This window comes from Chaetodon trifascialis, chromosome 7, assembly GCF_039877785.1.
Source record: "Chaetodon trifascialis isolate fChaTrf1 chromosome 7, fChaTrf1.hap1, whole genome shotgun sequence".
Lineage (NCBI taxonomy): Eukaryota > Metazoa > Chordata > Actinopteri > Chaetodontiformes > Chaetodontidae > Chaetodon > Chaetodon trifascialis.
In genome coordinates, this window is record NC_092062.1 from 7,123,952 (window position 1) to 7,151,323 (window position 27,372).

Genomic DNA, 27,372 nt, shown 5'->3' on the forward strand with positions numbered 1-27,372 from the left:
GATGGTGTGTTCTCTTAATCATGATTATATAACAAAGGGTGTGAATACACAGTAGGAGGGAAGTAGCTGATATGAATAAATTGGCCTCTTTATCGTCTGTACCATGACACCTTGTGGTAGACATTTAATTTTGCAGCGTGCAGACAAAGTGTTGTATGGAATCAACATATTTGGTTGACTATGCGCGTTAATTTTAAATAACGGCTTTACGTTCATAAATTTAGATTTCTTTCTTTCTTTGATTTTTTTGGTCAATATCCTTGAAGCTTGCATAGGAGGCTGTAACTGATGCTGCCTTTACGTGCTGTCAGAAGATTTCCCATCCCTGTTTGTAACCTTACAAAACCGACAAGTGCTTTTGTTACTGCTGCACTGACCACACCTGAAGGCAGCATAGTTTAGGAGTTGCGCATGTGCATTAGCACAGTGAGGGCAAACTTGGAAGCAGCGGAAGGTCCTGAGATCTTGACCAAACGATTCTTGAATTTGATTTGAGTGGCTGTCTTCGGCAAGACATTTAGTTTCATTGGTAAGACATTTACAAAATGTCTATTATGGCTCTTTATGTCCAATATCCATTAAAATTCATATTATCTGTATGTATTCCTGTGTTCCTCCACATACTAAGCTAACTTTCGTCAGCGATAGCAACCGGCTAACAGAATGCCTGCATCTTAATTAGCAGGGAGTTAGATGTATGTTGTGTTTATGTTAAAAGTGTAAGATGTGAGTTTTGTGTTACTAATACGATCATGTTTTACGTTACCACTGTAACGGTCGCTGTGAAACCGTTGTTCTCAAACTAAACAATCAGCGGCAAGCTAAAGGTGGCTAACGCTACTGCTAAACCAGTATTAACCTAGTGTTAGCGAAAGGTCAGTAACTGTGAGAGCGATGTATGACGGAGACTGACCTCACGTCCACCACTGCTCTCAACATTTTTAATGTAAAAGGTTTCCGAGTAAAGTTAATATATAGTAACAAGCGAAATGGGTAATAGTTCGCCGTCGACTCATGTCCGAGACAGACACTGTTGGGCTTGATCGCCCTCTCTCCCGGTACTATCAGTCAAAAACAAAGTTCATATAACCGTTGTACTGACCTAGTTCTAATATTCTGTATATAATTACTTTGAATGGCTGCAGTATGATTTTCTTCGGGGAAATTTCCCAGTTAATTGCCGTATCCCTGTGACCCAAAAAGCGACAATTAACCTAGTTCTAAAAGATGTTTTGCAATCACCGCTGTCTTTCTCATTTTGAAGTCCGTCGATCTCACAAGACAGCTGTCCTTAAATTGTCCATCATCGAGGTTTCTTCATCTGAAGCCTCAACTGGTGCATCTGCTTTATGTTTTCAGTCAGTGCGTCTCTCAATCCCTCTGTGATTTATTTATCTTTCCATTCATTGTTTGCAAGTTAGGTTTTATATTCTTTCTGGGCTTATGGCTCATCACTGTCTTCGTGGTGTTGTGCTGATCTCATTCCTCTATAATTTCTTCAGGTCTAGCATCAGATATGGCCCGTGGGCACCAGAAGTTCCAGTCCCAGCAGAAGAATGCCAAAAAGCAAGCAGACATCAAGAAGACCAAAGGCCATGACCAGAAGGCAGCAGCTAAGGCTGCTTTAGTATACACGTGCACGGTGTGTCGGGTATGTGGTTGGGCAGTAAACGGAACATGCAGCATTTTTTATGAGCTTGGTATCATTTAACCATGAAGTAAGAATGGAAGTCTGTAGTTTACGGGTTAGGTGGGGACAAAACTCCTGCTGAACTTCACTTTCTTCCATGTCAGTGACCTGTAACGGTGACCAGATGGGAGGAGTACAAAGTGTGGGTTGAGGGGGTGACTGGGGTCAAGTGCTGTGGTGTGTGTGCTCTGCATGCAGCAGCTGTGCTGTGGAGGTTGAAGGTTGGGTGGCCAATGATCTTGGTAACCTTGTGTGTAATTTGTGTAAGCCTGTTCTTGGAGGGGGGTGGACAGCATATTAAAGAAGCAGTAGAGGAGGATGAGTTGAACTATACTTTTGTGGAGTATCAGCAGAAGGTGGGGGGAAAATGGAGAGTGCTTTAAGTTTGGGGATGACGGAGGGTCTTTGTTGGCAGCATTTATGGATGTCAGTGATATGTTGTTCAAAGCTCAGTTTATTGTCCAGGGCGATTCCAAGATATTTGTGGCTGGAGGTGTGGGGTTGGAGGCTGACCTGCGTGTGCTGTAGGAGTCGAAGACTAGTTCCTTTGTTTTGGAGACATTTGTCTGTGATTTTGAATTACGGAAATGCAGAATTTAATATAGTCAATAATGACTAAGACCCTCTCATTCAGATTTCCACCTGAGGAAATGTTCCAGTCTGTGCAGGTGAGTGAGATCAGCAATTTCACGATGCTGTCCTCCGTCCACTGGTGGATGCTGTAGGTGTGGGGCTTTTCTGTAGTGTGAAAGCTGGAAGAGAACATTGTGGTCAGAAAGCCAAGCAGTGGCTGGGGACGGGAGATGTACGCATCAGTAATATTTCCATGACATAAGTCCAGTGTGTTTCCCCTCTTGTCAGGATGTCCACATATTGTTGGAATGAAGGCAAAGCATTGTCAAATCTGCAACTGTTAAAATCTGCCGTGATAAGAACTGGAGCCTCAGGATATTTCCCCTGCATGTTGCTAATCGTATTACACACAGCTGATGACAATAGTGGGAAGTTCTAACAGAGCAAGCTTCTCTTTTGCACATTAATATGATTAAGTCTTTAAAATTCATCCAGTCTCATTAGTTGTGTCAAAGATGTGCCAAATGGATAGATGAATCCACAGGCCCTGCCAGTGCCTTCTTTGGAGGCTAAAACAGAGCTGCAATTATCAGTTGATCATTTGTTTGAAAGAGAATCAGTTGCCCACTATTTTGATAAGGATTAATCATTTTTCAAGTTTAAATGTCAAGCGTTTGCTGGTTCCAGCTCCTTACAGTAAGGATTTGCCGCTTCTCATTTCTGATGGAAAAAAAGAAGTCTTTGGGTCTTGAACCGTTGGTTGGACAAAATAAGCAAGCTGAAGACATCACTTTAGGATGTTTGCAATGAGCATTTTTCACACTTTTTTTTGATATTTTACAGACCAAACAATCAATTGATTTGTGAAAATAATCCATTAATAATAGTTTGTTGCAGTCCTGGTCTATAACCAAATCTGGGTTGGAGTGGTTAATAGCCCTCTCTGAAAGTTAGTTGAGGAGACTTTTCTCAGACTTTCTGTCTTTCAGAGGCTGTCTGATGGTCACGTCCTCTGCAATGATTGTCCAGATGAGTGTGCAGAACTCCACGGTGCATACCAAACTCTTATTTCGTATGCTTACCTCCACCACTGTCTGTGCTCACAGCTGCATTGCACTGATCATCTCTGTGTTGACAGTGATGAAGTTCTGTACAACAGCTGAAATAGATATGAGCTGACATACAAACTCTCGCTTTACTTCCTCTCTGCATCTTTGTAATCAAACACTCACCAGGAAAGGTGGCAACCTGTATGTTAACCTGTTAATGCAGTGTTTTATTTGCCTCCGCATGTTAAGCAATCTCTTGTCCCAGTGATGACTGACAACCAGCTCCTCACTTTACCGATGAAGGTAGCCGCTCTGAAAGAGTATGAACAAATGGGAGTTTTTAACATGGTGACTGGTCTTTTGACCCGTGACCTTGATGTGAAAGACCAGATCTTCACCATTATGGCGCTGTTGATGTACTTGGGCTGGATGCCTCGTATATTAATACCATTTTTATGAATGTGGTTTTCATATAGTGTTTGTTTAAATGTAGTTATTCTAATTTTTCCACATTTTTTTCTTTCCCACACTTCTTCAGACACAAATGCCTGACCCGAAGACCTTTAAGCAGCACTTTGAGAGCAAGCATCCAAAGTCCCCAATGCCCCCAGAGCTGGTCGATGTGGAGGCGTAACGGATTCACCTTTCTTGCAGTAAGACAGTTGCGGCTGATTCAGGACAGGCCTCTACATTTTGCAATGTTTCAGATAAAATCTCTTCAGCGCTACTTCAATTATTCCTCATGCTGCTTAATTGATATATGGGTGTTTTATGCAGGGATGTTGCTTGTCTGCTTGCCTGCCCGCCCATGGTCGTTTCTTGAGATTGGCGTTTTTGTGTAACTGGCCTCACTTCCCAGAATTTGATCCGGGACCAGGACGGAAGGTAGACAGAGAGCAGACAGGTACCCTGCCTTGGCTTGTGCAAAAAAAAAAAAAGTTTTATCTTTGTATGCAATATTTCTATCTGATCATTTCAAAATGTTACGCTCAACAGACCACCTTGTTCATGGGCTCTACCACCAGTACACATGCTCAGGGCTCCCACTGTTTAAGAAGCTGTTTAAGCTTTGGATTTAGAAGAAAATATGAATTGGCTTTGGGTCAGCTGGACGTAGTTATAATACTAATATGATGATTGGAAGTTACCTGCATCCAAATCCAATGTACTATGAAATTTTATGGATTTTGAGTGGAACTGCTTCGTGATGCGCCAGGGATGAGATGGGATGGGTTTGTAATTATAGTGTATTCAGTATGACTGGAATTAATAATGTGCTGGGAAAGACATCATTCCTGTGTTCTTTTGAGAAGATTCAGATTTACTTACTATCTGCACTGATTTTTTTCCTTTTCTAGATTAGTTCAATAAATTCAAGAGAAGTTTGTAGTTTTTCTTGATACAAGGAATATATTACACACACTGTGCTACATAGGTACTGAAATTATGCATTGCATTTTCCCCTCAGATTGTCATGAAAGTGTCTCATTCATGTCCTCTGTGCAACTGTCTCCTGTGCAGCAGTGTTTTTAAGTTTGACCAGAGAGGGCACTGCGAATCCACTCGTAGCAAACCCTTCCATGACACAATTTGTTAAACTCCGGACTGCACAAAACATTTAGATTATCTTTCACTCTGTTAGAAGTGGTCTGTTGAGTGAGTTAGGGTGAAGATAAAAGTTTGCACTGGGTGTTGTAAATGATAGCACAAATGAGCTACTCCTGTCCCCCTAGTTTGTCATTGTAAAAAGTATGTGGCATAACGGTGTGCACCCCTGTAGTATCTGATCATGTTTTAGTTGCTCACTATTGGATTTTACAGTGGAGTCTGTCTCACAATGTCATCTAAGTGGCATAGGTGAAACGATCCCATGTGCAGTCTCAAACTCATTAGTGTTATCCTCTCACGATGGTGCACAAGTATTTCCATTCTGAATCTGCATTAACAACCTGAACTACATTACACTGTAAGTTGGCATTGGTTCTTATTTTTATATTAGTTTCTTTTCATTAGCATGCTAACACAGAGAATTAATTTATAGAAATGAACTATTTTCAATACATTTGGACCTACTGGTCATTAACCACTGACATTGTATCACTGTGTGAAAGTCTGGACTGACAACCAGCCATGTTTTTACTTTTGTAATAATCATATCTTTGTCCTCACAATGTTCTGTATAGCCTTTTAATTAAAGGTGTTACTTTTATATGAATCATGACTAAGCCATGTTTTTCGATCATTCCATAAGCTTCAACCTAGTAATGAGCAACAAAGGTGGAAAAGAATCTCTATAACCACAATCCCTCATCTACTTCTACATACATACCTATATGTTCAAGGAAATGATATGAAGTAACAAAAAGTAATTTTATTTGAGAGACTTTTAGAGTTATACTTCGGTAAACTAAAACAGGCACTTTATCTCACTGTGTACGTGACAGGTGTACATACACGCCTGTGCTATAGATCTCCTAAATGCGGTTGCTTACATACATACAGTACATATTCTCTCATCTACTGTATACAGATGGCAGTGTGGTGACCCTACACATTATATATGATGAGGGTTGAATATATTGACCAAGAAGGTGAAATCCTTCTCTCCTCCCCCTACAGTACTTTGAATGCCCACTCATTTGTTGCAGGTGGAAATCCTGGATACACAAAGTTGTATTACTACTGCTGCAAGTGCATGTACTAAAATAACAAAGTGGTACTATAATAATAACATGGAATAATAATAACACCTCCTGTCACACATTCTTAAACAATCTAGTTTGCAAAGTGATTCCAGGTACTGCCTTAGGCAATGCTGCGGATTTCCATGACTTATGAAGAGATTAATAGATTGATGTACATTAGTTTGTTATTTGTCGATTAAATCCACCACTTAGTGAAGACCAGACAGTAGTGGAACATAAACGTTTCCTCTAGAGATTTGCCTATTGTTATAGAATTCAGAAGCTGAGTGGTTCTCATATAGTGAATTTTTAAAACTGACAGCATGTCCAGCCAATCCACTTACCTGATAAATCTCACAATGCTGCTGGGAAACACTTTAACACTGGTAGCCATGAGTAGAGCTCTGTGAATATGTGTTCAAATTCAAGATGTGGTTGACTGACCGAGAACCTCCTGAACCAGTTATGCATCTTCAGGTTATCACTCAGCTCTTTCCTTTACTGGAAATCCATCTGGTTTGGTGCTACACCCTTCCTGAACCACATACAGAGGAGACATTCAGCGCTGGTGCCTGTGCACTTCTACAGCCGACACCATCTGATCTGCCCTTAAATAGGTTATGAACTTAAAATCTTGGCCTGAGGAGAAAACTTGACAAGGCAAAAATAGCTTCACTCTCTCCCCTCGGAAACAGAGCAGAATGCAGAAATAGTCGTTTCTATTAGGCGAGATGTACTGTAGCCCTGTGTCCTGTGTTCTATGTGAATGCACTGCCCCTAACTCTGCTCTGGGACATAATTGTGATCTGCAGTAAGACAGAGGACAGTGTTTGAACCTGTGTGTGATGCTGACTTCCATATCCTGTCAACACTGTGATTTGAAAATAAGGGGCATTTTCCATTGTCCCACCACCCTTACCACTGTTCACATGCCCCTTACATTTAGACAATGGGAGACATCTGAAAATCACCGCTAGGCAACAACTTGCTTCAAAGTATCAAAGCTACAAGGACTGGGTTAACTAGGCCCTACATTAAGTAAGTGTCTGCAGTCAGGTGGTCAGAATCAGATACCTGGCTGAAAGTGAAATGCTGTGAACATCCCTGCATTATATCAATGAAAACACGAATTCAGCACCTGGTAATTTTATGTATTATTTGAGGGACATATGCACATTGCTTACACGTTGTGCTTCAATTTTGATTTCGGGAGAGGCTACTGACAAGTGAGACAACTGGTAGGAGAGGATGATGGATGGCAGAGATGGACAGGACGCTTTATGCTCGACAGATTTGTTCCTTGTCAGTTGGAGCGTTGACAAGTCTGAATAAAGGCTATGGGAGTAATGAGGGAGAAACTACAACTCCCGCAATATCTTGTGTTCGGTTACCTTGGTAACGTTTGACGTCAGTCGCCCCTTCTCTGGCCGTGCCTTGGACTGGTGTGATTGGAGGGAAACCCCGTGGACTACATTCATACTGACCGGCCCAGACAATCAGCTGTAGTTTGGTATACCGACATCGCTGCTATCTGCCAGTACTCAGGTATGAAAGGACTTACAGCTTTTAAAATTGCACTTTTACGTTCGTATAGTTTATAATACATTTTATATGTTTTTTTAAGTTATCTTTAAGTGTAGCTATAATGGAAACGTATTGTCTACAATCGACTACCGTTATGGCGCTTCATCCAACAGCGACAGTCGTCAGACGGAAGAACAATGGTTAGCTCAGCTACAGTTTGGGATATGTCTAAGAGCTGGTTTCACAATGTAACATCAGACGGCGAAGGCGTGTCTCGTCGAAGGCAAAACCTCTGATACTCTGTGACACTGGGTAATCCTGTGAACTTAAGCAATTAGTCAGGTGATGCTTAGTGATTAAGTGTAGCTGTCGGCTATGAAGAACTAACGCTGGGAAATATTTTTGAGGTATTTTCCCGATCTCAGTTTCAGCGTCTGTAACATTGTAATACAGATTTGCTGACAGTGACAGCAAGGTATAACATTCGCGGTACTGAGAATACTGTAGTGTATTGGTTTAATTTGCTATTTAAAGGTGTCAGGTAACGTGAGCATATTATCAAAATCAACAGGACGAGGAAAGTGCGATTCTTACCACATTAGCCCCAGACGTGCAGCCAAACTAAGATACACACCTTCTAAACGCTTGTAGTTGTGGTCACTCACTCAATCAAGCTCATAATGTTTCAGTTAGAAGTTAAGACAAATATTTGTAGGACTGTGTATACATTAAGAGCGTGACAGAGTACCGTTAGCTATAAACATAGTTGTAACGCCTAACAGTTAGCCCATTTATGAAATGCTTCTGTTTCAGGAAATAGTCGGCGCCCTACTGGAAATTAGTCACGAGGCCGCAGCGATAAATGGCTACATAGTGGCATATAGCGGTAACGTTAGCGGTTGCTTTTCATTCATAGAATGTTTCTTGTTGGCGAGCCACAGGTACTGGAATGGGTGTGGTGTGTGTGTGCGTACTCGGGAGGCACATCTATGCTTGGCATCGATAGGTATAAGTTACAAGAACAAGTTCTTCTTGCATATATGTATACCATGACTGTAGCGTGCATTCTTCCGGTGAATAGTCTCTTATATGCACACGTGGCTTGAACTGTAATTATGAATTACATTTTCGGGCATATGTACCCATTACAAATGCGTGCACACCCTGTTTTGACTTCCATCCATTGGGCTCCTGTTACATGTTACACCATGACAAGCCCTACAATGTCTCTGCATTCTGCTTTTATAATGTAATAAACCTGAAAATGAAAACAATTTTGTAGTTTATGTGAGTGTTTTGGAGTGGTGGTACAAGTCCCATTGAGGGGGGATGCATTTTGTTTTTACTGACATTTTGCTAGGGTTGCAGCATGTGAGCTTTTCACAGTGCAATAACAGTCTCAGGATATTATCAATTTCCATATTGTGATGAACAATGTAATGCAGGGGTAGGGTAATACACATTTAGTGCTTTTATGTGTATGAACACATCCTTCAGTGTAACAAAAATAAATTATGGGGGAAGAGATGACATGCTTTGCACCCTGGTCACTGTGGTAGGCACACAGCCTTAGTACATGGGCCGCATGCTCCTCCAGGTGAGCTGTTGCGGTGCCTGTGTAGTACCACACTTGACCTGTAAAACATAACAAATCCCTTTGAAGAGAATTTCGGTGTATTTAATTGATTTATTCAGTTCCATTTGGTTGCCAAACTCTGGAGGAGGTGTGACGTGTGTTAAGAATTCCTTCTTTTTTTTTTACCATCTCGGCATATTTTAAACATGGCACACTACATGCACTATGTCATGGAAAAAAGTGATTGATTCTGTGTAAGCCTGCTGGCTATTATAGATGGGTCACACGGATGTAGGCTACTGATGTGTTGATTTGTGTGTGTGTCAAGTTTACACACCAACTGCTTTTACATTGTATCTGCTGGCATCTTACTTTTCTCTTCTTACAAACCTATAGCACTCAACACTGCTTAGTAATTAGACAATACAGTGCTTTATTACAGTAATAATAGTATCACAACTTTTCAAAGATTCTGATCTCAAATCACCATGCTTACAGACCTTATAGGCATATATTTTTTAATGCCACTTCATATGTACTTACTGAGCCTTCCATTGTAGCCAACAAAGATGCATCTCAAACAATGCATATTTTCATTCTAAAAGCCTTGATCTTCCACGGTGTGCATCAGTGTTTCCTTGTAGAACTACTTCCTAAGGAGGGCAACAAGCCTAAAAAAACAGCAGTTACATCATGTACCACAACTTCCGTTAACCTATTTATTTAGTGTGCCATGGCAGCTTTCTGAGCAGAGACCCACATCTATTGATTCAGTTGAAAGCCAATACAGATGACTTTTCCTAATAGTTCAAACTCTCATTAGCCTCATGAAATCAAATTTTGCGTGCTGTAGCATAGCTACACATTTATTAATGGGTACCTCAGGTATATGATTACCAGTCCAAATAGAATATATGTCATGTTGTCACACACTTAATTGACCTCCAGGTGTCCTCTTTTCCCCTTTGCTTTCCAGTGAGGAGTCATGACTGAGGGACCCCAGAAGGAACTGGTGCAAAGGGCCAAGCTGGCCGAGCAGGCTGAGCGCTATGATGACATGGCTGCTGCAATGAAGGCTGTGACGTGTGACAGCGAGGAGCTGTCGAATGAGGAGCGTAATCTGCTCTCAGTGGCCTACAAGAATGTGGTTGGTGCCCGCCGCTCCTCATGGCGTGTGGTGTCCAGCATTGAGCAGAAAGCTGAGGGCTGCGAAAAGAAGAAGCTAATGGCTAAAGAGTACCGGGAAAATATTGAGGCTGAGCTGGAAAACATCTGCAGGGAAGTGCTGGTGAGATAACATTTTATTAGAAAACAATGCTGGCTTTATTTGTTACAGTAATTATTTTCGTCATTTAGACACAACTGTTATGCAAAGTATAGTAATAGATTGGAAGTATGCCTCTTTAAGGCAAAATTTATAGAAAGGTTACCTTAGGCAAATAATGTTAGCCAGTAATCTCCTTTTTGACTTTCAAATAATGTGAAGAAATGCTGAACGACTGAGAATTGAGTCTAACTCTCCAGTCATACCTTGTTTCAACAACTCATGTTGTTGGGTGTATCCTTTCTGTCAACAAGATGGAGTGGACCTTGTAGAGAAGTGCCACGCCTTGACCGCTTCATTTCTATTCCTGGCTGTCTCACAGCGATCCAGCCAAAGTTTTGTGGCTTTAATTTTCTGTCATCAGCGATGATCTTATCTTATCTTGGCATTCTTCCTCACACATGCCCCTGGAATTGGAAAAAAAAGTGTTTTAAGTGGGTTGAGAGTATTTAAAATGATACTTGCTTCACAAGAAAAGAGAGAGCTAAAAACAGTAAGGGGGAAACAAACAGAATGTAAGGTACAACAGATGATAAAAAGACACAGAATTTCAAACACTACACAGAATTTCAAACACTACACAGCATTAGGCGAGACAATGGTCATTGTGAATAAATGAGTCTTTAGCTGCTTCTTAGTGGCATCAATATATACTGCTCTATGTAAGTCTATAGGAAGAGCATTCTACAGTGTCAGAACCACCGCTTCAAAGGCAGCCCTGGCCACAAGACCTAAGTGGCCTACTGGTCATGTAAGGATGGAGCAGGTCAGACATGTAAACAGGTGCCTGACCATGGAGGTCTCTATTTGTGAGAACAAGAACCTTAAAATGAATCCAGGAACTTGTTGGGAATCCAGTATAACAAGGAGAAGATGGGTGTGATGTGAGTTCTACTGGATCTGGTTAACTAGCCTTGCAGCTGCATTCTGGACCATATGTAGATGCTCCAGAGATGATTTGCTAAGGCATTACTGAAGTCTAGATGGGATGATATAAAAACACAAATGATGGTCAGCTCAGGTTGTGTTAATAGACCTGTGTTTGCCAATGTTTCAATGATGAAGAAACATGTACGGGTCATTACATTTGGTAGTACATAGCCAATCAAATATAACAGGTTTCTAAGATTGCAGCTGGAGAAGGGGACCTGATACACTGAGCATCCTTGCCTTGGAAGCTATGCTATCTGAAGCATTGATGGGGACCTCATCGGCACTTGAATGTAAAACGTTGTTATAGCCATTCAGTTCTTGCAAAGCAGTCACATACAGTGGGATATCATCAGCGTAGCAGTGATAAGAAATACCTTTTTTAATTTGCTATTTTTTTCTAATTTGCTGATAATGTGACCAGATAATACAAAGAAAATAATATAGGACCAAATAATCCACATAATCCTGAGACACACGCCACAGGAAATGGCAGCATGTAGGGACCAAGCAACACAAGAAAACATCTACCCAAGAGATAGGAGGAGAATCACTCCAGTGCTGTCCCAGAGACACCCGCCCACTGCCTAAGCCAGGATCAAAAGCTGCACTACAACAGAGCAGTCAACCCCATAGAGGACAGAAGACATCATTATGTCATTGGAGACTCTGAGAAGAGTTGTTTCAGTGGAATGCTTCTGAGGAAAACCAGATTGGAATTAATCTAAAATGTATGCAGTCAAGACAACAGTGAGCCATTTGGCAACAACTTTGTCTAATATGTTTGAGATAAAAGCCAGCTTCAATATAGGCCGATAGGACACAACCAGAGTGCAGAGAGCTGTTTATTATAGAGCCCAGGCATGAACCAATAGTGCCATGTTCATTTTAAGCATGGGCATTGGTAAAATATCAATAGGTCTAGAGGAAGGTTTCACACTCTTGCGGGGAAAAGGGACAGATGCAATCCAGAATTGAGTACTGAGTTGGATAATCATAAAGGGGAGTAGAAGAGGGGGTGACGCTCGCCCTGACATTACCTAATCTTATCCACAAAGAAAGAGCATCCTCTTTATTTTCAACCCTGTTCTATTAATTTTACTTTCATTATCAAGTGTGTTTAATTCTCTATCTTATGTTATATACATTTTCTGTCCCTGTTTTATGTGCATTCTGCATGTGATTTCTTTGCTGTAGAGCACTTTGAGCATGAAAAGGTGCTATACAAATAAAGAGACTGGTGTCTGATCTGAGAGCTCTTGGGGGCTTGTAATTAGTGAGTTGTATTTGGGAGCTAGGCCATTAGGCGATTTGTAGACTGAGCAATATTTTGAAATCAATTCTGTATTTTAATGGAAGCAAGTGAAGTGATGTAAGTATGGGTCTATGCTTTATTTTCTTCCTAGTGAGTACTCTGCTGCAGCATTTTGAAAGAGCTGGAGCCCTCCCACAGTCTTTATGGCAAAGAGGGGCATTGCAGTAATCTAGCCTAGAGGAGATGAATGCATGAACCAGTTTTTCAACATCTGACTGAGACGAGATGAATTAATTTTGGAAATACTTATGTGATAAAATGTTGTCCTAGTTATTCTTGATATGTGGTTAGTAAAGTTGAGTTTCAAATTCAAGATGACACCTATCACAAGTGTTTCATTCTTGTGTTTAGCTTAACAAAATTTTGGGTCATTCAGTGTCTAATGTCACTGATACAGTCAACAAGGTCATTAATAGGGCTGAGGTTATGGTGTGAAAGTGAAATACACAATGGTGTATCATCAGCGTACGAATGGCAAGATGCTTTGTGCTTCTGTATGATGGAACCAAGTTGCAGCATATATCGACTGAACAGTAAGATTGAGTTTTATTAGAGCTGGTTCAGTGCAAGATTGGTGCACATCATACAGAATGTGAAGTGATAGGTAATTATACAGCTGTTTGTAGACACCCTTTTCAGGCCTTTTACTAAGAAAAGGGATGTTGGAAGTTTGGAGATTGATTTGTAGTTTTACTAGTTTAATCACTAGTTTTTGTTACTGATCATATCCTGACAAGTTTCATATTGCCCTTTGCACTCATCTGAAATACTGTAACCATTTGTTAAACCTATTCCATTCTTCTCTTGGCTGATGCATCTGACTCACCGGGTCCTAATCCTATAATGACAGCAGCTGAGGCACCAGTGTTCTGGCTAGCTGACCTCCACTTTGGCCGAAACGCCATATGAGGACTGAAATAGAAAGGGATGACCGTAAGGAGGGCAGAGGAGGAGGGGTGTAGGACAGGGATAAGGCTGAGGTATGCTGTCAGCGAACTAGTTTGCACAAGGTGTCGTTGGCAGGAAGATGTTTTCATTCCTGTTCTGACTGGCCACACTCAAAAAGCTGGATGAAAAGCATTCCGTCATGTAGAGGGACAAACACTGTGGATCACATGGGGATGACAGCGTATAAACCTTTGGACAGTCTCTCCTCCATGGTATTGATGTTATTGCACTTGGTTATATACATGAAAAGTGATGGAAATAGTTACATGAATACCAAAAAAGAGGCCATACCTATTTCTCTCCTTAGCAAAGTTTGCAAATGGCCGCATTAAGAGGGTTTGTGTTTGTTGTTCAAACCAGAAGCAGGCAGGTTTTCGGGGTTGACGCTTGGTGTCAAAGTGGGAAGTCTAGCTGAAGCAAAGATTATCTGTATCAACACCTCACACTAAATGTGACTGTGAGTCTGTGCCGAATGGATGTTTTTTATAAAGTTTTTTTTTTTTTTTTTAATCATTGTGTAATCAACAATGTCCAGAGACAGCTGTTTAACTCTAGAGGTTAGCTTGATGGCAGATTTATTGAAGTAGACAAATTTATGCACTATGCACTGTATGGCCCCTTTTCAGGTCAGCTACGTAAAGTGTTTTATTGGTAACAGAACTTGTGTAATCGAATGCTAGTGTTGCTGCACAGTGCTGCTTGTGCATGCCAGTGAGCACACACACACACACACACACACACACACACACACACACACACACACACACACACACACACACACACACACACACACACACACTCCTCCAATGCTCACTTTGACTGACATTAATTAGATTTACAGATTAGATTTGTTGCAAAAAACAATATGACAAGCCTGTTGAAGTGTCCAGACATCTACACCCTTTCTGGGAATCCTTCTCAGTTCTTTGAATGCAAAAAGGATATAGAAGAAGATGTAATGAAATAGGGCGTGCTAATACTGAAAATGTGCATTTCATTTAATCTGAACATTGCTGCCATGGACGTAGTTTGATTTTAGTGATGCCCTTGCCAGTGGCCCAGTTCTACATTCAGATCCCAGAGGGCCTCCTTGAGCCCTCATATCAGTCTAAGAACATTTGGCAAATGCAGGTTCTTGCCTCAGCCTAATTTATTCCATTATTTTTGGGGTAATATACAAATGCCCCGTGTGCTGAACAGGATCTTACAAAACAAAATTCATGTCTCATCCATTAAGAATACTGGCCTGTGTTGGAGCAATTAATATCAAGGACAAGCGGCATGAAGATGTCCACATGGAAACTACATTAAAATCAAGCAGAGATAAGCACTTAAAATGAAGTATTAATTCATGTTTCTGTAAAGGCAGTGATCAACGCTCTTTGTCCCATAGAGTTGTAATATAGTAGATTAACAACACTTTCCAGCAGCTCTTGGTGCATGCTTGTGTTGTACAGAGCTGGGCTCTGTGAGTGACCTACTTCCTCAGCAAAAGCTCATCAAGAGTTCAGCAGCCTGGCTCTCTACTCTCATTCTCCACCCCCAGCATCTTTCATCCATACTCCACCCTCTTCTCTCCCCACTCTCCTGTCCAGCTCATCCTGTTCTCCTCCCCCATACTTTCATGTTATCCACCATCCACACAGATCCACCCCCCTTCAGTGGTCTCTGAAGCATCTGTGATGTAGCTCAGGCAAAGTCTCAGGCTCAAGCCCCAAGGCTATTGGAGGTAGCCAGCTTGTTTCTACCCTCATTTCAGTCTGATGAGAAATGATGCTTTGAAAAGTTGCCTATGATGTTTGTTTGAATGGGTTGAAGTAACAACCACTGCTTTTGTGGGGTCAGTGGATAAGTCATGGGTTTAATAGACAATTGAGTCCTGTAGTAATACATGACATGTAAAAATTGCCTTATCAATAAATGAATTGTGTGCACATTTTATGCCCATGGTTGATACAAATACATGCCCATGGTGGATACAAAAAAGTGTTGTTTGTGTTGATTTTCCAGTCATAAAGAAGACTTGACAAATTGTATTTAAAATTCTAGAAAGCTGCTCTTTTCTAACAGTGTGCTCTGTCTGTTTTGTTTGTTCTCTGTCACAGGGTCTCTTGGAGGAAAGTCTCATTCCCAAAGCTGGGGCAGCAGAGAGCAAAGTCTTCTATTTGAAAATGAAGGGAGATTACTACCGCTACTTAGCCGAGGTGGCTACAGGCGAGAAGAAGAAATGTAAGATCTGTGTTAAGTGCCTTTTTGTACTGTCTGAGTGGTGCGTAGTTTATTTAATTTTCTTTATGTATGTGTATGTTTTGTAGTTAGAAAGCTGTATTGTAAGAACAGGTATCCACAGCTCCTTCCCCAGGAGAAGTTGCCTTGCCAAATAAGACGTATTAGACAAGATCCTATTAAATGAACACTTAAGTATTGGAGTAAGCTTTAGGACATTGGCTCCACAGTGCTGATTACAACAAGGAAGGATAAATGTACTTGAATGCTAATGGTTTCTGTCATTGTTGACTAAACAGTTCACAACTAGTAAGTTAGTTCTTATGCAGAAGGCGACTGTATGAAGTTAAAAAGTGAATGTAGAATAGACATCTTTCTTTTTGTAAATTTAATCTAAACAACAAGCAACAAAATCCTGCAGCTGTCCAGCAGGAAACCATTTGGACCATTTTAAACCCATAGAAATATTCTGTTTGGGTCATTTCATTGTAGTCCTTTTTAGATCAGCATGTCCACGTCCTTGTATACAGAACACCTCATGAGTTCAGTCTCTCCCCCTCTGTTTCAGTTTCGTTCTCATTCTTTTAATGAATTTGCCCCCTAGTGGCTGTTAAGTGACATGTCTCTGATATGCGTCTCTATAGGTGTTAGACCGAAGCATTATCATTCACTGCTCTCCTCTCTCTAAAGCTGCTAAACTCAGTGTACAGGTTTGCAAGTCTCTGTTACTTGCAGCTATTTGTATTTGACTAATTTCACTCCTAAGAAGAAAGTGCGATCAGGACCCCGCCCAAACCTCTTCACTAAGATTGAGAATTTGTACAGCAAATTGAAAGGCAATGGGTTTCCTGACTGACTGGTTTCAGCCTTTTTCCTCGTTCCACAATCGAACAGAATGACACAGGATGTTGGACTAGGGCTGAGAAAAGCTCCCTTCTGGGTTTCGGCTTTGCCCTGAGACCTTGATATAATGCCAGAAAAGAACTAAAGGAACTTCTGACATACTCAAAGCTTGTCTGTTGAATTTGCGGAGGTTGCTTTTCATTCATCTATGCACTTAGCAATACAAAGAGTGTGCTATAGTTCAGATTTAGGGAACATTACAGAAACAACAGTTGTATGCATCTTAATCTCAATTTAGGGATTTTTTCCCCCTCAAATACATAATCAGTATTTCCATAAATTACTTGCAGAGTTTGTAGTCCATGTAATTAAGTATGAGTGTCTTCAGCCATAGAAAAGGGAAATTAGAAAGTCTCAGGCTGTTCAACTGCAGGTTGTCTTTCAATAATAAGACATACAGCCAATAAAGAAACGATTATGTGTTGTATCTTCCAACAAACCTCCTCCCTGGTGCTCTCCAAGCCAACAGAAACTGAAAAAACGGGCCCCCTGTGAATACCAGAGGGAACTGTGTCCCATCCATACAATATTACTGAATTGCTATCGAGTGTTGGGGAAAGTCAGATATGTTTTTATAGTGTTTGTGAAGTGCTGATTCAAATTTGAACCTTCCAGTATTATCAACACCTCTGTTTCAGCAAAAACTGAACACAACCTCTATGAAGGTAGGATTTATCACAGGGCTGTTGTATGAGATAGTGTTTTTGGTAGCTGGCTGCAAAGTGTGTAGTGTCAAGTCAAGTCTTTTCTACACTATATGTGAATTTTATTTTTCCACTGTCAAGTTCCTCAGATCTCACGCCCTTTTCTTTTTCACCCCAGCCATCATTTCAGACTCAAGGGATGCCTACCAAAGTGCCTTTGACATCAGCAAAGATGAGATGCAGCCCACGCACCCAATCCGTCTTGGTCTTGCCCTGAATTTCTCCGTTTTCTACTATGAGATCCTCAACACACCCGACGAAGCCTGCCGGCTGGCCAAGAACGTATGTTCATAACACCACATGACTCTTTTTTCATACTCATGGGAATATGAAACCACTCAGTATAATGCAAATTTATTAACATGTCACATTTTTTGTGAGGACTTGTTAGACTAAATGTTAAATACACCCAGTGAGACAGCAATAAGACCTGTGTACAGCTGACTTGAAACATATACATATTTTATACATGTGACATCATTCTTCAGCAGTTACAAATGTGTTTTGAATCCTTTAGGCTTTTGATGATGCCATTGCAGAGCTCGACTCACTGAGTGAAGATTCGTACAAAGACAGTACACTAATCATGCAGCTACTGAGAGACAACTTGACAGTAAGTTTTTCTAAGTTTCACTTAATTAGTCAGCTGATTATTTTCTCGTATGGTTGTTTGGTCTATGAAGTGCCAGTTACAGCCGCACAGAGCCCATGGTCATGTTTTCACGTCTTTTCAGTCCAAAACAAACAAACAACAGATGTTCAGTTTATTATGATACAAGAGTAAGAAAATCCAACCTAACTGATCTAAAATCAGAGAGTATTTTTTTTTTTTTTACCATTTATGCATTCAAAGGATTTAAAGTTGATTATTTAAAATTGATTATCTGTTGTTGTGAATCAGTTTTCTTGTAGTCTGCATGACCGTATTTGACTGCTCGGTGAAGCACTGATATCTGCATGGTCAGCTTTACATGAGCATGCTGATTGGTGCCACATTGACTCAATGTGTAACACTTACTTAGTAGTCCAGATGTGTTACTGAACAGGAAGGTGTATTTCTCTGGTCACAGAGGAGTGGAAACTGTGCAGTACCCTTTAATTATCCATTCAAATGAAAATGAAAAGTCTTAAGATTAGGTATTAATGGATGTTTCCCTGTCTTTTCTTTCCCCTCTTGCTCTCCTCTCTCACTGCTTCTCTTCGTCCTGCTTGTCATCTCCCTGTTATTCCTCAGCTGTGGACCTCTGATAACCAGGGGGAAGATACAGAGGAGCCCAGAGATTGAGCCAGACCTCCCCACCCCCCACCCCCACCCCCCATAGTCATCCCTGTCTACCTGCCATCGTCCTGACTCATCTTCATCATGATCATCTACAATGACACCACCTCATTGTCTTCATCGTTTTTTGTTCTCTCAACACTCATCTCACTCCTGTCAGTTTACTATTCCTTCTTTTGTAGTAACTGTGGGGAAGGGGGATGGGGAGGGAGGGTAAGTTTTAAATTGTGTAGCGGGAGGGTCCATGTGGAAGAGTAATGGGTATTTGGGCTTGGTTGCTTGTCTGTTGACCTTTTTTGTGCGGGAGCAAACAGGGGTGTTGCATTAAGGTGGCAGGTCAGAGGGCCAGTTCTCATGAAACATGCTGCAAGTTGAGTGTTGAGTTAGAAAACGGTTGTACTGTGTGTGTGTCCTGTTCATGTCAACGGTCCTGTTCACGATTAACACCATCTTTTGATGATACATCTGCGGTTTCAAAGTCAGGAGTTGGCTCCTCACACCTTAGGAGACAGCAGCAGTTACTCTGTGCTTGGAGGAGGTAAAGACAGTGGAGGTGTAACAGGGCGTACAGGAGACAGGAGGCAAGGTTTTGATGGAACACGAAGGTTACATTCCATTTACTGTCAGATGTTCAACTTTCTACTCTTTATTATATTGGGTTTTTTTATATTTGTTTGGTTTTCAGATGACCTGCTTTTGTATTTCTATCTATCAACTACGAGGTATAGAAAACTTTGAAGAACAAAAAAAGCACACAAGCTTGTTGATGTTTTTATGAGCACAGCAGAAAAAAAAAAAACTAAAAAAAATGCACGTGCTTATCTAGTTACTGCTTTTTCAAATTAAGATTTTTTTTTGGTTTTGACTTTTATTCTCCTTTTTTCTTTCAATACTTGCCTGAACTGCATGTTGGTAAGAACTAGTTTGCGGAGATGTAAGAGTGTTGTTGGGCGGGCTAGCTTTGTTCATGTCTTTGGAATTTCATACAGAATACCCAAGCATAACTGTAATTTGGGGGGAAATGTGTAATTTCATGTAAGTGGAATAAAAAAAAATAATGTTAAAGTTTCATCTTGTCCATTTGAAATCATGTATCAGCCCTAGTTTGATTTAACATATATAGTTTTCAGTCATCTACAGCTCACCTTAATGACTCTCAGGACTGGTTAGCTTACCTCAAAAACCAGTCGGTTTTGCTGTATTTGGACGGTAAATGCAGCAACCTTTATAACTCAGCTGCTCTGTTTTCTGTGACTCACTGGACAAGAATAAGTGAGTCACCCTGAGGCGGAGGCTGGGAGCAGACAAGGACACCCACAGAAAGTCCTCTTTCATTACACACCAGTTTGATTTTGTGTTTCCAGTGCAAACCCCCTTCTGTGGATGGTCAGTGATGACTTTTGTGCCTTTGCAATGCATCCTTGAAATACATCATAGAGACTTGTTCTTGGTGGAAAAACCAACTGCACCACCAGCGCAGGCCACACCCTTGACTGTCACTGAGCCCTTGGAGATAAAAGACAAAACTGCAAAATGTCATTCAGAAAAGAATGAAAAATGCCATATGGGAGTGTTGTGTGCAGTGCCATCACTTAAAGCCTGTGTATGGGTGAATAATACAGTGAAGAGCACACCTGCAGAGCTGTGAGTGCAGAGTTGGCCCTCAGTCTAATCAAGGCAACATCATCTGGTCTTTATGAAATTAAGAGCAATCGAGTTCATTCAGTGATCGGAGCTTTCTGCAGACGAACTCAAAGCTACTCTAGATGAAATATGTGCAGGTAACACCAGCTGACTCTGAAGTGTCCATAAACATAAAGGGAGGATGTGATATTTGGCAGAGCTGAGTTTACAGCTGCTGAGAACACTTCAACCAAAGAGCGTGTCGGCTGTATGAAATTCAGCCAGTCAAGCCAGTAAATTATGTGCTGAGAAGAGAAAATGCCTTTAAATGAATTTACTCATCACTGAACTGACATTTCCTAAAAATTATCCACCGAGGGATGAATAACAACAAAAGGAAATTCTTTTATTTACACAAATTAGTCGGACTCGACATAATTGGCAGCCCGAACATCAGACGCATACCTAAAGATTTTTTTTGTTGTTTTTTTTTTGGCTACGTTTTCAGCCAGCACAGATCGGAGTCGTCATGCCACTCGACAATCTGCTCACATTAAATATAAAGTGCGCTGGAGTAACATTTAGATTGATGGAAGGAGGCTGTTCACACGTTTGAAAGCGGGCCTTTGTTTGAACTTATACACTTCAACTGAAACGTGATTTATCTTGACTGAAACTCAAGTATTCAATCCCGTAGCCTGCAGATTCTGTTTCAAAGGACAACTGCGGCGGTAAAACGTTAAGCATTAGATGCAGTATAGTAGTGTGTCAGTATGACAGGAGCGCAGGTCAGTGGGTTTGGCTCAGACTCAGACCATCGACACCTTCCTCATCTGCTGAAACGACAAATATTATTAGTATTACACATTTTATATTCATGTAACGAGAATGGTCTGTAATGATCAACATAAAACCTGACCTGTCGTGATCGGCATCAAATCTAATATTAAGTATCGCGAGATGTATGACGTCAACCTCAGTGGTGAACGCGCCGTGGTTTCGACTGGAATCGGGAAACAACCTCCACCGACCTTCCTTTCATTCCGGTAATCCGTCTGCGTAGGGTGTGCTCCGGAGCTAGTCTCGGCACACATTTTATTATTATGAAACAAACCAAAAGCTAGAGAGCACACGCAGACATATTTTTATAAGAAAAATAAAAATCGGTGAAGCAGGATTTCATTTGCCAACCCAAGCTACGCGAAGAAGACGCTGCCTTCGAGAGAAGAACGAAAGACGGAACGAGAAGAACGCTAACTTAGCAAGCCATTGTTGAAAGCGTGGGTGACCAACGTTAGCTAGTTATATTGTTAACCACTTTTTTTCTCCCTTTAAGGGCTTTGTCATTCCAGTTATCATTGTAAACAAGGACATTTATTTCGAATACTGTCGGCAGTATAGCTTACTGACTGTGGCATAGTACAGATTCAGAATAGTGAAGTCTCCGAGCCACATTGGTTAGGCCACGCGCCGACATTTTGCTAATCAGCTAACTAGCCCACGTTGCTAACTGTTAAAGACAGGTAGTCTATGTGTCTGCGCTCGTAATTTTGGCGAAGCTATCGAAAAGACCAAAAAATAACCTCACCATAGAGGAGGCTGATATTGTCTGACGGTTGTCAAGAAAATATTGAGCAAATATAACCGCACAGTTTTATCGGTTGTGAACACGCGTCGTCTGACATGAACCCCAGCGCGCCTAGCTACCCAATGGCTTCCCTCTATGTGGGAGACCTGCATCCAGACGTTACCGAGGCCATGCTGTACGAGAAATTCAGCCCGGCAGGGCCCATCCTGTCCATCAGAGTATGCAGAGACATGATCACCCGTCGATCCCTCGGCTATGCCTATGTGAACTTCCAGCAGCCCGCTGACGGTAAGCTTACCGAAATGTAGCAAGGACAGCTAACCAGAAGGATGTGGCACCATCTGACTCCATTTTGAACATGCCGCACACATGCCATGTTACAGCATCTCTGCTGCAATGAGCACTATTGGTGCTTTAGTGAATTTAAGTATAAGTACTGAACACATCATACATTTGTCATATTACTGACGTATCATGAAATAATATTTCTTTAAATCATTATTGCTAACTTTGACAAGTACTGATGTGATTGCAATAGGCGAACATAGGAACCAAGTTTCACCAGTATCCTTGTCCATGGGTCCTTTTTTTTAGCTGAGCGAGCCCTGGACACCATGAACTTCGATGTGATCAAAGGCAGACCTCTCCGCATCATGTGGTCCCAACGTGACCCTTCACTGAGGAAGAGTGGAGTGGGCAATATCTTCATCAAGAACCTGGACAAGTCCATTGATAACAAGGCCCTCTACGACACTTTCTCTGCTTTCGGAAACATCCTTTCTTGCAAGGTAGGTAGTCTCCATTTTTGTGTTTGTGTGATATACATAAAGGCCATTACTTTGCATGACTAAATACTGCACCAGTTTGCCACTGATTGTGTGTCTAATGTGTTTTTTAAATGCATGGTGTTTTTGACATGCTGAAATCTCCCTTTTCTGAAGGTGGTTTGTGATGAAAATGGCTCAAAGGGTTACGGCTTTGTGCACTTTGAGACCCACGAGGCTGCTGAGCGGGCCATTGAGAAAATGAATGGCATGTTGCTCAATGACAGAAAAGTGTAAGTGCGACTGCAATTGCTCTCTAGTATAAATAAATATTTTAGTAGAGTGTGATTAACTTGTGAATTTTACATCTAATCATAGTTTGTGTTTAACTGCATCTTGTCACCAATCCAAACTTGTGGCAGTCATGCCAAATGTAGTTTTGGTTGTCACACAACTGAGAGAAGATTGACAAACATCAGAACTGGACCACCTTTTTAACGTCTTACAGCGTTACGAGTAGAATGTGTTTGTGCAGTAATGATCAGAATGATTAAATTCTGATTGGTTTTGAATCTTATGCACAATTCGTATAGTTTTTTGGAATTAATTGAAAAGTGTTTCATTTTAACACTGCACTTTGGGAAGCCTGGTTTGAAGTTGTGCAGTTCACGGTTGCAAGTTGGTTCCATCGCAAAGATTTCTGACCTCCAAATCTTCAGACCACTGTTGGTTGTGATCACATCTTTCCTGTTGTTCAAAGTCCAAAATGCTCCCCAGAGTTGCCAAAGCTCTTGTTACCACCACAGAAAGCGCTGTGTTGTCATTTGTCCATCTGAATTATTTAGAGGACGCAAATTAAAAAAAAAAGATGCGGTAGAATGATTTCCCTGAACATCTGCAGCACTTAAGGGTTGTCACTCATATTCCAGAAAAAGTCATGGTAATATCATGGTAATCAGGTGTCGGGGACTTACCTTTGGCCGCGGTTTTGTCTTGGTATGTGTGATTTTCTCTAACATGTTGTATCATTTGACCAACAGGTTTGTTGGACGCTTTAAATCACGTAAAGAGAGGGAGGCTGAGCTTGGGGCACGTGCCAGAGAGTTTACCAACGTTTACATCAAAAACTTTGGGGAGGACATGGATGACGAGAAGCTGAAGGAGTTGTTTGGCAAATATGGTAAGATGAAACAATTTTTAGAGATGCCACATGTTCACATCCATGCATGTTGCTAATGGGATTTCACCTGTTAAATGTGTTTGTTATTTTGTAGGACCAGCTCTCAGTATCCGGGTTATGACTGATGACAGCGGTAAATCCAAGGGATTTGGCTTTGTCAGCTTCGAGAGACACGAAGATGCACAGAAGGTTCGAATCAACACTTTTCCTTGGGACATTGACATCATATCTATCTAAATTATTGGAAAATGAAGCTCATCTCTTATTTGTCAGTGTACCTCTGCTGGTGGCCTTGAATCAATACAAACATGGCTTCTGTTTCACTCATTTCAGTGGTCTGTTTCTTGTTTTGTTGCAGGCTGTGGACGATATGAATGGTAAAGAGCTGAACGGAAGGCAGGTGTACGTGGGCCGCGCACAGAAGAAAGGGGAGCGCCAGAATGAGCTGAAGCGCAAATTTGAGCAGATGAAACAGGATCGCATGACCAGATACCAGGTTTGTTGTCCTTCTAATCTGTCGTTGCAGTTTTTTTTTTAACCGCAATTTAACAGTTTTGTGTTGAATACGACCCCTTCATTCATCCAAAAATGCCCCTGTCAAGTAAAATTCGTCATCACTCATCAGGCGTTTTTCCATTTTCCAGGGTGTCAATCTGTATGTGAAAAACCTGGATGATGGCCTTGACGATGAGCGTCTGCGTAAAGAATTCTCTCCATTTGGAACCATAACAAGTGCAAAGGTAAATACTCGATCAAGCAGACTTGAATCTACTTGATTCGTCATGTTGAAAGGTTTTAAGATTTGATGACATGTTGAGTTTGCCTTCAGTAGTTTTGATTGTAATGTCATGGTGATTAGCAAGATGATAATCAGAGTGATTGCGAATTTGCTTCCTTTCTCATAGGTGATGATGGAGGGCGGCCGCAGCAAAGGCTTTGGCTTCGTGTGTTTCTCTTCCCCAGAGGAAGCCACTAAAGCTGTAACGGAGATGAATGGCCGTATTGTTGCAACAAAGCCACTGTATGTGGCCCTTGCCCAGCGCAAGGAGGAGCGCCAGGCTCACCTAACCAACCAGTACATGCAGAGGATGGCCACTGTCCGCGCTGTGCCCAACCCTGTCCTCAACCCATATCAACCTGCCCCACCATCAGGCTATTTCATGGCAGCTATACCTCAGGTGAGTCTCCCATCCCATCTCCCCGCCAATTTGCTGTGTGTACATGACATCACTACTTTATGCCACTTATGTTGCTTGTAGGGAATTGAATGATAGGAAAATAATGTTTCAATACCATAGCTAAATCTTTGTGTTCATTCTTCTCAGGCCCAAAACCGTGCTGCATACTACTCTGCCAACCAGCTTCCCCAGCTCCGCCCCGGGCCCCGCTGGGCCACTCAAGGAGTGCGTCCACAGCGTGAGTAGACACACTTTTATCACACTTCCATGATGTGATTTATAACTGATAAACAGTTTGGCCGTTCCTGCAAAGTGATGTGAATGAGCTGAATTGTAATTCCTTCAGCGTGGATCTCAAATGTTGTTTCCTTTTCCCTCAGATTTCCAAAACATGCCCAATGCTATGCGCCCATCAGCTCCCAGGCCCCAGACCTTCAACACCATCCGTCCCACCACCACCACAAACACCCAGGTCCCACGCATGATGGCTTCCCAGCGTATGCGTAAGTATTTGGACTTTCACAACACATAGCCTATTTGTTCTTCTGCTGCTGCTTGTTAATCACTGGATGGAGTTTTGATGAAGTGCCTCATTCGACTTCCTCACCTCAGCGACCCAGGCCCTTGGCCAGCGCCCTGCCGGTGCTTCAGCCACTGCCGCTCCAGTGCGCACCATGCCCCAGTACAAATATGCTGCTGGTGTGCGCAACCCCCAGCAGCACATGGCCTCCCAGCCACAGGTCACCATGCAGCAGGTAAGACTTCCATTCAATTAAAAATAAAACATTCACAAAGTTCTTGAAAACAAAATTTTGACCTCAGTTTCTGTCTACAGCGCTAGTATTAGTATTTAGTGTTTACAACATGGTAGACATGTGCATCAAATGGTTGTGTGTAAGAGTTTTAATATCAGAAAAAGCATTGACTGTGGATGACACAACATAGGAAATCAGTGCTTTTAATGTCCCAAGTTAATCATTATGCCCTGGAGCCTGACAAAGTTGTTCAACTCAAATATTTTTTTCCTTCCTTAGCCGGCTGTCCACGTCCAAGGACAGGAGCCCCTGACTGCCTCCATGCTGGCTGCTGCCCCTCCTCAGGAACAGAAGCAGATGCTGGGTCAGTTCATCATCTGCTCAGATTTATACAGATGAACACAAACTGAACTGCTTTGAGCAGCAGCAAATGTATTTTTAAAATCTGCTTAGAAAGCAGTAGAATTGTCCCTCGTCACCACATTTAGAATAGTTGGTAATGACTGTTCCTCTTCCTTCAGGTGAGCGTCTGTTCCCCCTGATCCAGAACATGCATCCCAGCCTGGCAGGCAAGATTACTGGTATGCTGCTTGAGATTGACAACTCAGAGCTTCTCCACATGCTCGAGTCTCCTGAATCGCTCCGCTCAAAGGTCAGTTAATGGATAATCTGACATGTTGCTGTATATCTGGAAGCCTTATTTTCTCCTTTGCCATTTGAAAGACTTTTGTTCCTCAAAATTTATTTGGTTGCTGGCCGCAGATTAGCCCATCATACTGCTTGAATGATTTCAGTGGTAAGGCTTCATATGCATGCTTCATTAAGTGTTTTGTTGTTTCAGGTGGATGAAGCTGTTGCTGTGCTTCAGGCCCATCAGGCCAAGGAGGCTGCTCAGAAGTCCACCACCCCTGCTGGTGTTCCCACCGTCTAAAGGTGTGTGTGTGTGTGTGCGTGCGTGCGGGTGGGCGGGGAGGGATTTCTTAATCCATGACAAGTTTGAGATGACACAGATATCCAGAAATTATACAGTACATGTAATAAGTAAATGAACTACAGCATAAGCATTTGTATTCTTTTTCTTTTCTTACAGAGCATTTTGAAACCTGCTTCACCGATGGAAAAAGAGAAAAAAAAAATTAAACATTGAAAAACCTAAAACTCTGAAAACATCGCAAAATGATAAATCATTTCTTAAAAAAAAGAAGAAAACAATTGACATTGCCAGGTCTAGGAATGGTTTGACTAGACCTTGATCATAAACAAAAATTTGTTGAAAAAAAAAGAAAAATAGAGAAAATTGAGATTATAAATTTGAATGCATTCCTCTGTTTTATGTCATTTTACTGTGTCAGTGCTCAGAATATCAGCCGTGTTCAGAAAGGTGGTAGCTGAGCATTTTGAAAGGTGATTTGTATTGTAAGCTGCTGGCTGTAATAAATTCATTCAAAATTTATGCTTCTTTCATTTCTCACTGTTATTGTCCCTTGAAGTTTCATACCTGTAAACAGCAACAAACGAACATTTGACACCAGTTTGATTATTGCATGTTTGACAGAGCA

General features: G+C 41.5%; 3 protein-coding genes across 5 annotated transcripts; all 3 read left to right on the forward strand.

The window, feature by feature from the left end:
- The first annotated feature begins 402 nt into the window (after positions 1-402).
- LOC139333442 (zinc finger protein 706) lies at positions 403-5,527 on the forward strand. 2 transcript variants are annotated; one of them, XM_070965852.1, is made up of 4 exons: positions 403-529; positions 1,503-1,651; positions 3,851-3,965; positions 4,090-5,527. In XM_070965852.1, the coding sequence occupies exons 2-3, from the start codon at positions 1,517-1,519 to the stop codon at positions 3,944-3,946; spliced, it is 231 nt and encodes a 76-aa protein (XP_070821953.1). In that variant the 5' UTR covers positions 403-529; positions 1,503-1,516; the 3' UTR covers positions 3,947-3,965; positions 4,090-5,527. The 2 variants fall into 2 exon arrangements, with proteins under 2 accessions (XP_070821953.1, XP_070821952.1); XM_070965851.1 differs by having other exon boundaries at positions 3,851-5,527.
- A 1,881-nt stretch (positions 5,528-7,408) lies between these two features.
- Positions 7,409-19,803, forward strand: LOC139333441 (14-3-3 protein beta/alpha-B-like). The gene is made up of 6 exons (XM_070965850.1): positions 7,409-7,541; positions 10,073-10,384; positions 15,719-15,842; positions 17,565-17,728; positions 17,964-18,059; positions 18,681-19,803. Exons 2-6 carry the CDS (start codon positions 10,082-10,084, stop codon positions 18,729-18,731), a joined length of 738 nt encoding a protein of 245 aa, XP_070821951.1. The 5' UTR covers positions 7,409-7,541; positions 10,073-10,081; the 3' UTR covers positions 18,732-19,803.
- A 1,552-nt stretch (positions 19,804-21,355) lies between these two features.
- LOC139333440 (polyadenylate-binding protein 1A) lies at positions 21,356-27,266 on the forward strand. Of its 2 annotated transcripts, XM_070965849.1 has the most exons (16): positions 21,373-21,720; positions 21,824-22,224; positions 22,531-22,724; positions 22,878-22,993; positions 23,741-23,880; positions 23,975-24,069; positions 24,239-24,376; positions 24,525-24,620; positions 24,786-25,058; positions 25,206-25,296; positions 25,439-25,561; positions 25,671-25,813; positions 26,093-26,177; positions 26,335-26,465; positions 26,655-26,746; positions 26,904-27,266. In XM_070965849.1, the coding sequence occupies exons 2-15, from the start codon at positions 22,032-22,034 to the stop codon at positions 26,742-26,744; spliced, it is 1,908 nt and encodes a 635-aa protein (XP_070821950.1). In that variant the 5' UTR covers positions 21,373-21,720; positions 21,824-22,031; the 3' UTR covers positions 26,745-26,746; positions 26,904-27,266. The 2 variants fall into 2 exon arrangements, with proteins under 2 accessions (XP_070821949.1, XP_070821950.1); XM_070965848.1 differs by having other exon boundaries at positions 21,356-22,224.
- Positions 27,267-27,372: the final 106 nt, after the last annotated feature.

What these genes read in the sequence shown, in the direction of transcription:
- LOC139333442 (XM_070965851.1), top strand. Translation starts at nt 1,517, where the DNA reads ATGGCCCGTGGGCACCAGAAGTTCCAGTCCCAGCAGAAGAATGCCAAA. An exon ending in ACACGTGCACGGTGTGTCGG is followed by an intron (nt 1,652 to 3,850) that starts GTATGTGGTTGG and finishes ACACTTCTTCAG; the next exon opens with ACACAAATGCCTGACCCGAA.
- LOC139333441 (XM_070965850.1), top strand. Translation starts at nt 10,082, where the DNA reads ATGACTGAGGGACCCCAGAAGGAACTGGTGCAAAGGGCCAAGCTGGCC. An exon ending in TACAGGCGAGAAGAAGAAAT is followed by an intron (nt 15,843 to 17,564) that starts GTAAGATCTGTG and finishes TTTTCACCCCAG; the next exon opens with CCATCATTTCAGACTCAAGG. An exon ending in TACTGAGAGACAACTTGACA is followed by an intron (nt 18,060 to 18,680) that starts GTAAGTTTTTCT and finishes GTTATTCCTCAG; the next exon opens with CTGTGGACCTCTGATAACCA.
- LOC139333440 (XM_070965848.1), top strand. Translation starts at nt 22,032, where the DNA reads ATGAACCCCAGCGCGCCTAGCTACCCAATGGCTTCCCTCTATGTGGGA. An exon ending in GACACGAAGATGCACAGAAG is followed by an intron (nt 24,070 to 24,238) that starts GTTCGAATCAAC and finishes GTTTTGTTGCAG; the next exon opens with GCTGTGGACGATATGAATGG. An exon ending in GGAACAGAAGCAGATGCTGG is followed by an intron (nt 26,178 to 26,334) that starts GTCAGTTCATCA and finishes CTCTTCCTTCAG; the next exon opens with GTGAGCGTCTGTTCCCCCTG.